Consider the following 15,013-nt stretch of genomic DNA (forward strand, 5'->3'; position numbering starts at 1 on the left):
TGCAATAAAAGTAAACACCTGTAGTATTTTTTAACTCCCTGATGGTTTGTTTGTACATTAAAACTTAGAAACTTTCATGTGGCTATGGGTACTAATGCTATTTCAATACACAGAAAAGCAGCAGTGTGAGCATCTGCTTAAGGAAATCTGAATGCTTTACTTAACATTACTTATTCTACAACATTCCTGTGTTGCTGTGAGTGTTTAAACTAGACATTTCATTCCCAAGCTGTGAGATTCATTTTTCATTATTACTAATGCAAGCTCACCTGGTTTAGGAGATCCTTTTCCTTCACAAGAGCATCTATAGCTTTCTTGTCGATCTCCGCCTGCTTTTTGGCAGCCTCCAACTCTAGAGAAAAGGAGAAAAGTGAATAAATCCTTGATTCAAACTGTACAGCTATTAAAAATGCAGAAACAACTTAGTGGACTTCTTAAAAAGCCTTAACATTACGTGAACAGTTCAATCATCTGTGACCAGGTTTTGCAACCTCAGGTATCAGATAAAGATGTTAATACTTATTTTGGTACTCAGAAGAACTTAGAAGAACTCAGGCACGGTAATTAATGGTATGAGGGCTTATTATATTTGGATGTTCAAACCAAGATACCACAAAGAAGTTGTATTTTCAGAAATAGCTAAGCACAGTGAAACTCAGAGCCTGTGAAGAAGCTTGAACATGAGCATCAAAAATTGAGGCACTTTCAAAAACAGGGACTTCCACAATTACCCTAATTCCTCTATGTGAAATCCAGTTCTCCTTTGAAGCAGTGAGATTCTACTGGCTTCAGTGGAGTTAAAACTATTTTCTATGGGTCAAGATGAACACTGGACCCATACTGCTAAAAAGATATTAAAAATTGGAGACATGCATTTGCACTATATTTTAAAGTTAATTAAAACCTGCTACGCTAACTCTGCAACTCAGGAAATGCAGTACATTGGAGTGCTAAGATCTGTCAAATACTGCAAAAATACATGTTAGTAGTAGCCCTCCTCAGGCATTCCAGTACGGATCTGAATTGCTTAAGTTCCTCCCTTCTTTCTAGTACAGAGCATGACCTTAAGAAGTACTAGTAAAGCACCTGTGGGAAAGGTCCTCCACCCTCACAGAGCGAAAAGCAGACATGACTTCCCATAAATATAGTTACATGTAAGGATTCATATCTCATACATTCAGTCTCTTCAGGAGACAAGCTAGAAACAAGTGAGAGCAGGGAAAGGCATTTATACCAGCATATATCAATTTGACCTAGATGAAGTTTATAGTAAAGGGGTTTTTTTCTGCCTCAAAAAGTAAAGTCTCATAAACTCAAATATTTTGCCACCTTCATAGTATTATTTTAGGAGGGGAAAAAAATAATAAACATTTTTTTTTAAATGTGTCTATTTTTATTTCAAAACATATTTGACTTTTAAACCTATATGTATTTTAAAGTTAAAAACAGAAAGTAGTTTTAAATGCTCAAAAATACCCAAAAAGTTGTTTATTTAAAGGTAAACAAAATATTTCATTAGACCCAAGGCATTCTCTTCCAAAATTTCCATTTGGCAAAAATGTTGAAAGTTCATTCTTAGTTTTCCAGATCTGCTAGCAAGTCAAAGTCAATACTTGGACAGCTCTAGTATCCACACTGACCAACTGAAGTCCTAAACATATCAGAACTAAGTTTAGCAGTTTACTTGCACATATTCATTTCCAGGCTGTAACTATTCAGCAGAGACAATAATAAGAGCAGAAATAAAAGTGTGTCCTAACCATGTCTGATTTCAATAACCTCTGAGATTGCTTTTCTCACAGGTCAGTGCAGAAGCAATAAAAGTGGATTGAGGATGACTATGTGACATGGCACAAATTGGCACACCACAAACTTCAGTTATGCCTGTTGTATTTTCACCCCACATATACTACATTATGAAAATTCTGTAAGTCTACAAGGGATTTTAAAATCCTGCTGTAGAGTCCAACTGTCTTTTATACAGGCTTATACTACACACTAAAGGAGAATGATCCTAATAGGAAGATGTATACTGAATTAATAAATTATGAATCAGAAGACAGATCCACACATCAGTTAGGCACCTACCCCTCTCCAGTCCAATTATTTGATTTTTTAGGGTGTTTCTCTCATGTCCTGCATCAACTTTTTGTTTCTCTGCAAAACACAGCTTATCCTGGAGAACATCTCGTACTTTGCTCAGCTTTGAAATTTCAAGGTGCGCCTGAGTCACTTCATCACCTCTGGCCTACAGAAAAGCAACAGGAAAAGGGGAGAGAAAGTATCCACAGAAAGAAAATGCCTCTGTACTTAGTACATAGTTATTCCTTTAAGTTCAAGAAGCAAAGGTGTAAGTGCAGTGGGCCACCTGAGAGAAGATAATTAGCTAATTGAACAATATTAAAAACAATTTAAACAAAGCCAGTTAGGGCAAGGAAAATTATAATCAAATCTTATTCTTTAGGGCTGAAAAATCCCCAGCTGCAAACCTCACACAGCACTACCCAATTAGCCCCGCAGATTAAACACAGGCAGCTCTAATTTCCTTTGAAATATTAAGAACAGTGACTGTGATGAGAAAGATAGCTAGGGTCTGGTCTGATTGCATGTCCTTAATAGCAGGTATCTGTTACTCCCATCTCTTTTATAACCTATGGCTTTTAAAAAATAAAAATAAATGTAGAGTTCATCTCATTTGCTATACAATCAGATGATAGAATTATCAATCAAAACACTGTATAATTGGTTACCATGAAAACCAATTAATAATCACAACAGAAATTAGTCTCTTTCCTTTTAAGATGGAAATATAGCTTCCTCATATAATTCAGTACCACTGTTAGGTTTTACAGACTACAGCCTCAGATACTGATTCTGTGAGATGGTGAATCCTGCTATGTGAGTACCCTTTGCAAAGATGTGAATCTCCTCAGTTCTTACTGACAATAACCTTGAAGAAATTTATGAGTACTTCCATAGTTTGGGTTGCCCAACACCATAGTGGAGGCACTCAGCACAATGCAGGATGAAACTCTAAGTGCAGTGCCTACAAAAGGGGCATCTCAGATCATGACTGGGGATCTTAGAAACTTTAACAATTAGCTTAGTTACTAACTGAGCAGTAACTTCTATTTTTTTGTTCCCAGAAGTTTGTGTGCATGACTCCACAAGTTCCATCAACTCTTCTTGAAGTTAGAATAAGATCATAGAATCAAAATGCTACTTTTGACACTTCAGAACCCCAAATGTAAGTCACATTTGAATGCAGTGTTTGTAAAGCTTTAAACAATTATGGTATTACTAGAAGTAATGATACAACCAGATAACCTGGAAAAAGTCAGTAATTTGTTTTTCAAATAGGTAAGAAAAACATCCTCCAGACTGACTAACAAAATACAGCAGAAAACAAGCTCCTACCACATAGCCCGTTAAGGATCCATATCAGAATCATCTACTACGTAAGTTATGAACTGAGCTTTTAATCTGTCACTGGTTAACTTTTATCATTCCAACTAACAGTTCCCATTAAAAAAAAACCAACCTCTATTGGCAAGCAACCTTTTTATTTAGGTGGATTGGTTATACTTGACTAAACTTTGATAAGATAATGATTTTCTACCTGAATTTCATAACGTTTAGTGTTTAAACCCCAATGATGATACAAAATGCAAGATACCACAGACAGAGTAATAACATCTGTACTTTATCACAAATGCTCTCAAAGTATCCTAAAAAGCAATAGCAGGAATCATTTAATCCTTCCCCAAAAACTCACCTGCTTCTGAGTGGTACAAAACAGCTGTTAAGACAATGTAAAGTCAGGCAAGAAACCCATTTAGATCAGAAAGTAAACACCATCTTAGTTATTTATATTTAACTTCCCCAACTGATACTGGGAGGGGGAAATTTTAGTGTTGGAAGTAGCTCCCTTCAGTGGAAGCTATCCAGGACACTGTCATTATAACCTTAACATTTTTCAGTGGGTTTTGGCAACATTCAGATTATTTTAATCACAATAAGAAAGGAAGTCGTTGCTCTTACCTGAAGATCTCACAACCAAAAAAACCACCTTACACCTGTCAAAAGTACCTTTATGCATCCTTTATGAACACAATATGTTGAGCATTTTAGTTTGTGTCTTATGAAACACAGCTCATTCAGCACAACAGGTGCTACAACGTCAGGTGATAGGGTTGGAGACTGCACCATGGTACTGCCATTGAAAGAATGGCATCTAGTGACAGCCAGATCTTTTCCTAAAAAATCCTCAATTTCCTCCAAAACTACTTATAGGGAAGTATAAGAACTGAAGTCATCCCCATTCCACATAGTAAGGCTGCCATCAGAGTGATATGGCTGATAGGCTGCCTGCACCTCCTGGCACTTACTTTCAGTTCTGCTGTCTTCTGCTGGATGTCCTGCTTCACCTCTTCAAGCATCACACTTTGCTGCTTGCTCTCTTGCATGAGCTTATTATTTCTCATCTGAAATTGCTTAAGCTCCTTACTAGCTCTTTCATTCAAGATCTGTCAGATTAAAGAAAAATCCTATTAATTCTTTTTAATCTCATTACAATATCTACATATACATGAAGACAGAACCTTCCATCTCCCCAGGAGATAAAAGTTGCTACAGATTGTAGTCTGCTTAAAAACCACTCTTCATTGGTGATGAAATTACTAACATGAAATATGATACATGTTCATATTGACTAGGGGAAATGATAATTTCTAATGAATAACACAGCCAGTGTCATTTTTTTTCTGGGAGCTTAGCAGGTCTCTCTTGCAGGTGATAGATAAATATTTTACTCCTTGTTAGGCATTTGGCAAGCATCACGGTAACACAACTTGCTACATATCATTATGGAAAATGAGTATGAGATTCAAATTGCTTCAATCAGCAGAGGGCACGGGAGCTCTGTTTCTTAAAAAGCAAATCCTACATTAATACGCTGATAACATTTCTCTGTTACATGGCTGGCTGAAACCAGGACACAACCATTTTCTTCTCTAATTTGTCTTCAGTCAAAAGCCCAGAACAGCAGTTTCATGGTTTCTGTGGAGAACATAGACTTCAGTACTGCAGCTGCCAGTCTTTTCTTTCACTTGATGGGACTTCCCCTAACAAATACTACTCCATAAGTGAGGAAAGAACAACCATCATATTTTTCACTTGAAGCATTAATGTGTGATAAACCAATGAAGTCAATATGTACTATGCCCTTAACAAACATTAAAGGAAGAGAAGTGGAATCTCCCTCTTCTGAATGCATGCAGAAGCAAAGACAATGTGAAAACAAGAAATACTGATTCTTGTGTTGCAAATGTCAGGATAACATTGTGTTTAAGGTAACTCTTTATCGAGACTTTGACTTAAGGAGGATGCAGCCTATAGTAGCTGTATCAAACCATCAACACTGTCATGCAAGCAAGGATATTTTACTTGAAATTTCGGTAGCATAAGAGCAGGCATCACAGCCAACTACAATTCAGTTGAGAAACAATAACCCAATGATGCTGCAATGGCTGTGTCACCTTCTCTTGCGTATCTCCACCCTGACTCTTGCACAGTTGGACAGCCTGTGTTTTGGACAGAATTTTTGCAAAAGACAATACAGGGCATCCACAGACACCTTCACGACAGCGCAGGCAACACAGACAGTGCAGTAGTCTGGCTAATTGGTGTAGGCACAGCACTTTATGTGAACTACTGGTTTCCAGGACCATTTGGACAATTGAATATCCTTAAAGTCTGCACTTAGAAAGGTTGAAAGGGACTACAGATAGGAGAAGGAAGAATAGAACAGAACCAGGAATTGTAGATACCCTATTTAAAAACAATGTGACTGTCCTGGCAGATCACGGAGCTCCCCTCAAAAGCTGCATCAAATCAGTGATATTCAGAGAAATAATCAAGTCTTCCCTGTATCTCTTTATGTGAATGATTTTACTAAGACTCTATGTTGACAAAAAATTGTCACAGACCTCTACCTTCACAACTTCAGGGACCTGAAGGGAAGAAAATGACATCAAAATCATAAATTTACAAGACAACTCCCAAACAAGTTTCCTTTAAGGTAGGACTGTCTTACAGTGATGAGATCTTCCCTGCCATTTACTGAAATTGCTTCTCTGAGAGTTTCTCAAAGTCAGGGGAAATGAACTGAAAACCCGAAAATTCAAACACTTGCAGAATGCTACGTTAGGACACTTCCAGATAAAGTTTTTAGAAACAGAATGGGGAAAATCAATCAAAAAGGTTTACAAAGACAGTTCTCTTCCCTTTCACAGAAACTCTTCCACAAGCTTGAGAGGTAGATAAAAATTATTGTGACAGAAAAGAAAGAAAGGGTCGGGGGTAAAATGACTTTACCAATGCCACTACCGTCGATCAGTGGTAAAACTGGCAATATATGTCAGAAGTCCAACCTGGCAATCTCCTGTTACTACCACTAGATCATCCACGCTCTCCACAGACTTTGTCTCATTTGCTATGATCTTTCCAAGATGACCTCTAACAATATCATTGCAATCCACTAGATGAAACCTGCCAGCAAGCTTTACATATTTATTTATTAGTAAAGTAGTATTTATATAGAAATAAATATTTATTAACATTTAAAAATAATCTCCCTCCCCTCCCTCTCTCACCAGGAAAATCCATTTTCTTATTTTGATATCTGACCCTAATCTTAGACCTGATAAATGTAGTGTGCCATTGCATCCTACCTTCTGCTCTTTTAGATGCTGTTCCAATTTCAGTTGTTCCTCTTGGCTCCTCTGTATATATTCTTGTAAATTCTTGATCTCAGCTTGTTTGTTATCCGTTTCAACTAGAAGATTTTTCAGCTGCTTCTCCATTTCTTCCTTCTTTTGAGCTTCTTGTGATGCCTTATTCTGATGCAGCAGGATTTCTTGCTGAAGCTATAATAATAGAGAAGACAAAAGTTTTAAGATCTGCTGCCTTTTATTCAGGAAAACAAGGCCTCTTACCTCTCCTTCTACTATGCCTCATGCTGAAAACAGCAGCTTCTGTACTACCGGACCCACTACTACATGGATTATGCCAGATCTTCTCAGAAGTATGTTCTCAAGTGGTTGAACAAAAAATCCTGCATGAGGGAACTTATTTATTGATGACAAGAATTTCTTAAGCACCAGTCAGCTCACCCACACAGAGGGGTCTGATGCAGACATAAAAGCAGTGGCACAAATGTATTTTCAGTTTTAAGTTGTTTGTAAAGTGGTACTTTCTGAATGCAGCATTAAAACTAATTAGGGCTTGGTGTCGCATTGTGAGGATTTTCATTTTGTTTTTTCTCTCTCACCAGCAGAAACAATTATTGCACTGATATTAAAGGAAAAAGAGAGATGTCAGACCAGCATTCATTTTCACAACTGCTCTCAATCCTTCTGCTCTCGAAGCTCCTCTGTGAGAAAGCTGAAAGAGGTGCTTTCATATTTAATAGACTGTCTTGTGACTTTGGCTCTCTCCCTCCCCAAAAATGTGATGGAGCAGAATCTGCAGAGAGGAGACACAGGGGGTTGATCCACATGGAAATATTCAGTTCAGCCAGGGACCAGCAATTGAAAGATGTTCTTCACTTAAACATTCCTCTCCCTTTGAGCCCACAGATGAAAAGTTGCCAGAACTGTCAGGGTCTTCAACAGGCTTTTCAAAAAGCCATTTTCATTTAAACAGTCTGAAGTGGAGAATAATTTCGTACTGGGAGGACAGGAGGTGGTTACAAGTTCCAAATGCTGTAACAATCCCATAAATTTAAGGGCTGAGGAAGTTAGTATCAGAAGATTCAGTAAGTTTTGGCGGGAGTTTCAATCCTCTCTCTTTTCTCCCATGCCCACAATACTGTCAGAAAAGCAAGGATTTATATTCTCTTGTAATACATTCCCATCCATCTGCTTTAGAAACAGAAACAAGTTCTATGCATGAAACCCAGGCTGATCATTACTTTCCTATTCGTGATTAATAAAAAACTGTAAGCTAAATGCTACTTCTAGTTCTTTTCTGTTCTTTGTGTTCTTTTCTGCTTTTCCTTTCTCCTGTTATCCTGCTCCAGCCCCTATTTATATTTTGCTTTAAATTCTTTATTCCTCATTATTATGTTTTTAGATTTTGATGTATCAGAGTTCAGTATCCCATCTTCCATCCTGTTCTACTTTCTCTCCATTCAGTGGGTATCCTATCGATCCTCAGTCTTCTGTATCTCTAGCTGCCATACACATTTAAAGGAAGCTCTACATATTGATCAGTAAAGAAGAACTGTCTACTCAGATGGTCATAAAAGCAGAGAACCTAACTTAGGAGACAAAAAAAGTAAAGCTGGGATTGAATATGGCTGCTCTCTACAGACACTGGTGAGGTGAAAAATTATTTAAGCTGAAAAACAGTAGGCAGGAATCAGTGTGAAAAAGAAAGTCAGAGGTCTTTAGACATTAGAAAAGTGAGGTTCTGGAAAAGTTTCCCATAAGAGGTAGGGCAGAAAGTAGCCTAATTAGCTTTTAAGTCAGAATTTGATACATTCTTAAAAATGACGGTATGGCATCATATGACAACCAGTGCCAACAGCAAGGGACCTAGCATACGCATTCCAGGTCTATGTTCTAAGTGGTTCTTTGGAGGAATAAGGATGTACAATGCAGAAAAAACCCACACATCTCCAGTATGAAAGATAACTACTATTCAAGCAAAAGAACCTTGACTTCATTCAGGGTATGGGGAAGCTATGGAAGCAGCTGGTATGAGACAATACACTTTGCAAAGGACATAGCCTAGAAGTAGAGAAAAATCATTCACAACAGACTCCTTTCTGAGCACTCCCGAAAATGTTTGAGATGTGAAAGTACAGGTAGTAGCATACTAGTTAAAGGAGATAAATTGCAAGTGTGGAAAATGGTTCAGGACAAAACTTAAAATCACTACCTGGTGATCTGTACAGACCTGTGTAATGGATTGATCTGCCTCATTTTTTGCCTTCTCTGTATCCTGCAGCTGCTCTGTGACTTGAGCTAGACTTTGACGTAACTTCGCAACCTCTGACAACAGTTGGTCTCGCTCCTTTGTTACCCCTTCTTTACGTTTTAGCAAATCCCGGATACTGGAAGCAAGGAAATAATAGTCAAGCAGTGTCACAGGCCATTTCTGTTGTTCCTCCTATGCCAGAGCAAGATCTTTTGTGAGAAACAGGAGTTTAAAAGTCATTTGTTTCATTTTAAACTCCTCTTGGATTAAGGCTCTGCTGGGCAATTGAATTATATGCTCTATCTAGTATGACTGTAGTCTGCATCAACATAGGCAGCTTTAAAAGTTAACCTAGTCCAATAAATCACTCCTTCTTGTTATATCACATCCTCATGGGTCTCAAGAAGCCTTCAGTTTCCCCAAAAGGTAACAGTGAACAAAATTCCTTTTCTGTCCTGTAAAATTACTCGGGGACCAAAAATGTTACATTGTTGTAACCAGTCTCTCTGCAGCTTACCTGACTGGGCACCTAACCAGGTTATGTCATATAATCACCTAATGAAAGAATAAAGCAGAGTCCCTGTTTGGACACATTCACAATCTGAAAGAAAGTCCAAGCGGTGTGGATTCAAGGTCAACCTTAAAAACCAGCCTTATAGTTCTAAAAGACTGTCGGGTTTTCAGCCCCATAGGGCCGAAGGACAAAGGAGTTGTCTGGTCCCATTGCTTTGTCGCTGCACAGAGTATTTAAGCATGGAACTGGAGTGCAATACAGAAGGAACTTATGAAGAAATTGTAAGCAGGCAGGTCTCAGCAGTCTGGGCAGCATCTGGAAACACAGGAGTGAGGTCTTGGCAAAGTAATGGCTCCGGGCTCTTGCAGGAAAATGCAAAAAGCAGCCACCAGAGAGCTAGCTGCCTTCAGGGAGAGTTATACTAGGGAAAGGCTTAATGACCAAGCTTTTAGATCCAGGGAAACCTGTTAACAGGTCCAGAACATTTTAGGGACAAACAGTAGAATAGATTTCTCATGCATCCAGGTGGTTTATGTGCTGGCACATTCCATGGAGGAGAGACACTTGAGCACACTAAAGGCCTTGCTCACAGACCCAAGCCTCGTTTATGCAGCCCGGATATACAGTGCACAGGGAGACGAGCATTCCCCATACATATCCTGAATGCATAATATAAATAAATAACTTAAACAATGTGGAAATTTCAAGCCAGAACTAGCTGGGCCAACCATCGGCAATCTCGACAGAAAGTGCACAGGTCATAGGGTCAATATACTTAATCTCATCTTGGAGTTCACACTTAATATTACAGCATAAGCACAGCCAGAGGACCTGACACAATAAACACTTGCTTTTGGAGGCATTTTGAGCAACTCCTGAGGATCATTATTATTTGCACACTATAGCAGCTAGAGGCTCCATCTGAGACTGGGTCCCTCTATGCATAAGTGTTCAGTAAAAAAAACACACAGTCTTGAAAATGTATAAATATAAAATATAAACAAGAATACAGACAGTGATAATGCCTTATAACAAAGCTGCAAAGAGAAATGAAGTCTCCTGCTTCCTTGACTTATCTACTTGACCCTGCTCCCATCAGATGTAAAAGTGTTGACAGGATCCTATTCTCAGAGTACGTTGAAGTGCTAGTCAGATAAAACAATATGACAGATACTGAGAAAGTGCATAATATTGATTTTTATTTGATCTCTCAGCTTAATCCAATACTGAATGAACTTGCTCAGAGCCTGATTCTGTACTTGCTCACTGCATAAACACATAGACCAATAAATGTGTACTCATGAGAAAAGTAAAAGGCAGAAAAGACCTCTTTTTCTGTTTTCCAGTGGTTTTGTACTATCTAAATAGCTAAACAAGATGTAGAATGATAGATAACCAATCAGGCTTTCCCCCTCCCTGGGGAATACTTACTGGTACTCCTCTCTCAGAGATGGTCCAGATCCTTGTTTCACTAAATTATTTAGGCGCGCGGTTTCCTCTTGCAGTGAATTAATTGTTTCCTTCATTTTCTTTTCCTTTTCATAGGCTGCATCCACCATTTTCCAGGACTTTTCAATCTCCTAGGAACAAAATGGAAAACAATTACATAAATTAAATTGGGTTGAAAATTAACAACAAATTAAAAATCATCTTGCATTTTGGTTAATTAAGAAAATAGATTTTCATGCCTTTTCATGTTTACATTCACAAAAGTTTGTTGCGAATCTTCACCAATTGTCTTTTCTTTTGGACAAGAGCACAGCACACATTCTGAGCCATTCAGGCTATGTCAATTTACACCACAAAAGCTCTAATACATTTTCTTCTACACACAGATCTGAACGTTATCAAATCTCATTCTGTGAGGTTTTGGTTGTGTAAGTCGCACTAATATCTAAAAATTTACTGAAAAATCAGTGCCCACAAAGATACCGTCTACTTAAATATCTCACTTATGAACTTATTAGCTTATTACGACAATGAACATCCCATTTGATTTGGATGAGAAAAAAAGATGTTACTCTGGGCTTTTATCCTTCTTTGTTCATTTTCATCTGGGAGGATCTAGTGTATTTTGATTTTAACTATGTATTTAGAAGAGCCACAATTCTCAAGCCGAATTTCAACACATGGAACTACTTGTCTGCTTGACTCATGTGCCTCTCACAAACCCAGGGTTTGATATCCACAAACAAGATAGGGGAGGAGGGTTCACTTGTATTTTTAACTTCCTCTAGATCTCTCTCCATTGAATCAGATTATTAAGAAGCACACAGCAGGTTTATTCCTTGCCAGGTTCAAACCAAGCTTCTACCAATTCTGGAATCCTGTCCTAAAAAAAAATGCATAAATTCAGAAAGCGACTGGACTGGAAGGAAAGTTCCCCAAGATTCAGTAAATAACGAAGCACTTATTTTGACACTAGAAGTCCCTGGGCTGCAAATCACAGCATGATGTCCTCTCTCTCATGCTCTTTTCTCAGCTGGCTCCTGGTGGAGTACTGGACTTGATGGACTTGTACAAATTTAGACTCCAAGTGTGGCTGTGCAGCTCTGCATTAGTTCTAGGGTCTCCCCAAGCAGAGTCAGACAGAACCATCATTACTTCAAGCCATAATGTCCCTTTCAACTCCCACTTGCATCATATGAAAATGGGAGCATGGAAAAAACAATTAAAAATTGGTCCACAATGAAGAATATCAAATAAGTTATATCAAATTGTTTACAGCAGTTCTTTACTGAAATTAACATCTCTAGTTCTAAAGAAAATCTGTTTAACATTAAACTCAAAATTACACCTATATTATGGTATATTGTTAATATATTTATTGAACTCTTTAAAATCAAATAAATGTAGTACTCAAGCTGCTTACTGCCTAAATTAAAAAAATCAACCTATTGAATTAGCAGAAGTAACAGGCTACCAAAATTCACTAAAAAAATAACACAAAATATAACATCTGTAGCCTCTTGAAACTAGAGAGGGTATACATTTTCATTTTATTTATTCAACTAGTCCGCCTATCCAAATTTGAGAAACCATCTGGAACTTAAAGATCAGGAATGTTTGCTCTTCATTTTTTCCCCCAACTTATTAATAAAGACTTAAACAGTGGGCTTTACTTGTTCAGAAATTCTGAAAGAGATTATAATCAATTAAATTCACTACATACAAACACTATTTTCATTACTTAATAAACTACTTAGTTCAAAATTTAGTTTGAAATTGTGCTTTTCACTTATGTATAAAGCATATTTTAGACGTTTTAAATATTAAGTTAATTTTTACATTTTATATATTTTGAGTTTTAATTTCCATTCAAATGCAGCAATGATCACACATAAAGCATTAAGTATCATCTAGTAAATAATAAATTTTTCATTCATTATTGTCTTACATTAAAATGTTCAGTTATGAAATTTAAATAAGTGCACACTAGGCTGAAATGATGACATGAAGACAGTGTGTCACCTTGACTGGCAAAAAAAGCAAAAAATATAGCTGTAAATAAACATGTTTCAGATTTGCCAACCAGTAAGAGGCAACCAGCCTTTCTCTAGAAAAATGCAAATGGAAAATAAGATTAAAGCTGATTACTTAAAGCTTTCTGCTGGCTGATTAGACTGTGATTAAATTGGTGAATTGAATCATTATGATTGAAGTTCAGGGGGATGGAACTGGCGAATAAAATCAATATGCCCTCTGAGAGGTCTTACTGGCTTCAGCGAGTATTTTGTTCTGGTGAGTATTCGCAAAAGTGATCCCCTGAAGTCAATGAGGCCATTCAGATGAGCAGTGATTTCAGGTCACCCTAAGCTGTGCTTTTTGAACTTTATCTTGCGTTTGATGTGTAAAACCAGTTGTATTGAATTTGTATTGATAAAACTAATTTCTATCAACAAAGTTGGCAGGCACAGATGATGGCCCCATCAAGAAGCAAAATCTAAATAAGAATTTGCTACAGTCTTCAGCATCAGCAAAACTGGGCTTCGTTGCAGTTGTTTCTTGGTTGTGCCCTTTGAACAGCAGATCAACAGATTGCTTCCTTTAACTTCAAAAGTAAAGAGAATAAAATTCTTGATGGTGGAAGCCTTCACTGGAAAAATATGCACGTTATTATTCAGTGAGGAGGGGAACTGAAAAAATGCAGTCTGTCAGTATCACTGGGTAACTGCAGTGTGTGGTTAGGTAGGTAACATGCATTGCAGTCTGTTGTATAAAGACAGAGGTACACTAGATGTTTGCAGTTAGAATAATTAAAAAAAAATCTGGAATTCTGGAAATTGTGAAGCAGAATTCATAAAGTGTGACTGCCTTACTTTATTTTCATTAAATACCCCAGAAGATCACATCAGTTTCACTGCTCAGAAATGGAGAATTACTGAAATGCTTTCTTAGTATATTGCATTGATACCCCTAGAAACTGAAAACTTGTTAATTCCAAGCAGGGGAATACAAGTTCCTGTAAATTCCCCTTCTAGCATTCTTCCAGCGCAGCCTCGTGTATCAGTATCCCTATCAATGAAAAAAAGAATTGTATCCCCTTCATGTTCAGCTTGGGCCTTTGCTGCTTTGATAGGACTGTAAATAGCATACTATTACATACGGTTTATTAAAACTACAAAGCAGAGCACTGAACAACCACCAGACAGTTAACAGCTATTGATTATTATTGACCTGGGTTCTTGAACCACTCATCTGTGTAGTTAGCCTCTGCCCCTAAACAAATCCTACTGATTACAACCAAGCTTCACATGGAGGAAAATTTTTGCTTCTACAACTTTTATTTGTATATGAAACAATGACCTATAAGAGGAAAGCTGCACACTTGCTACCCTTATGACCCATTGAGTCACCAAGATTTATGGCCTTAATTTGAAGCAACCACACCGTTTTTACAGAACAGCCCCACCAGGATTCTCCTATCTTTTATAAATAATGAAACAGTGGAACAGATTATTTAATTTAGTGCTGAAGAATATAATCTTTGCTATTTTAGCACTTGAACTTTCCTCAACACTTGCCTAACACACTTCTTGAATGTTAGCAAAATCGTAGTGAAATACTACAGCTGTAATGGAACTTCCCTTCAGAAAGGAGGATAACATGAAATACGAAGCGTATACCGAACAAAACCCCAAAACATGACAGAAATATTTTAAACAATATTCAAATAATTCCTGAACATTTAAGGGAAAGACTAATTCTCAAAACCAAACTGAAAAAGTATCAGTGCTGTTTACCTGGCTCACAGAACACCACTAGAATTGAAATGTCACGTGTTGTGCATTGCATGTTATTTCCAATAGGGTCATTTTCTCAACCAGCTTTTTCACTACAAAATCTCTTAGCCGGTTCAACAGTAGGTGGTATTGCCAAGCCATATCTTGCCTTCAAATTAGTTGCTGAAATTGGAAAGACTCTTATTTTTCCTACTCTTCCACTCCTCAGTTTTATGACATTACTAAGACAATGTCTCCTCAGCTTGGGAACATCTTGAAAGATTGCCTCTGCTAC

General features: G+C 37.5%; 1 protein-coding gene across 1 annotated transcript in view; it reads right to left on the bottom strand.

The window, feature by feature from the left end:
• The window catches only part of CFAP58 (cilia and flagella associated protein 58), a 60,656-nt gene that overhangs the window by 42,471 nt on the left and 3,172 nt on the right, over positions 1–15,013 (bottom strand). The window contains exons 3-8 of the mRNA XM_056352806.1: positions 10,928–11,076; positions 8,962–9,118; positions 6,732–6,926; positions 4,389–4,526; positions 2,089–2,248; positions 270–352 (exon numbers count right to left, since the gene is read on the bottom strand). Of these exons, the coding sequence (XP_056208781.1) occupies positions 270–352; positions 2,089–2,248; positions 4,389–4,526; positions 6,732–6,926; positions 8,962–9,118; positions 10,928–11,076 (882 nt within the window). The remainder of the gene's footprint in view (positions 1–269; positions 353–2,088; positions 2,249–4,388; positions 4,527–6,731; positions 6,927–8,961; positions 9,119–10,927; positions 11,077–15,013) is intronic.

Source organism: Falco biarmicus, chromosome 9 (assembly GCF_023638135.1).
Source record: "Falco biarmicus isolate bFalBia1 chromosome 9, bFalBia1.pri, whole genome shotgun sequence".
Classification (NCBI taxonomy): Eukaryota; Metazoa; Chordata; class Aves; order Falconiformes; family Falconidae; genus Falco; species Falco biarmicus.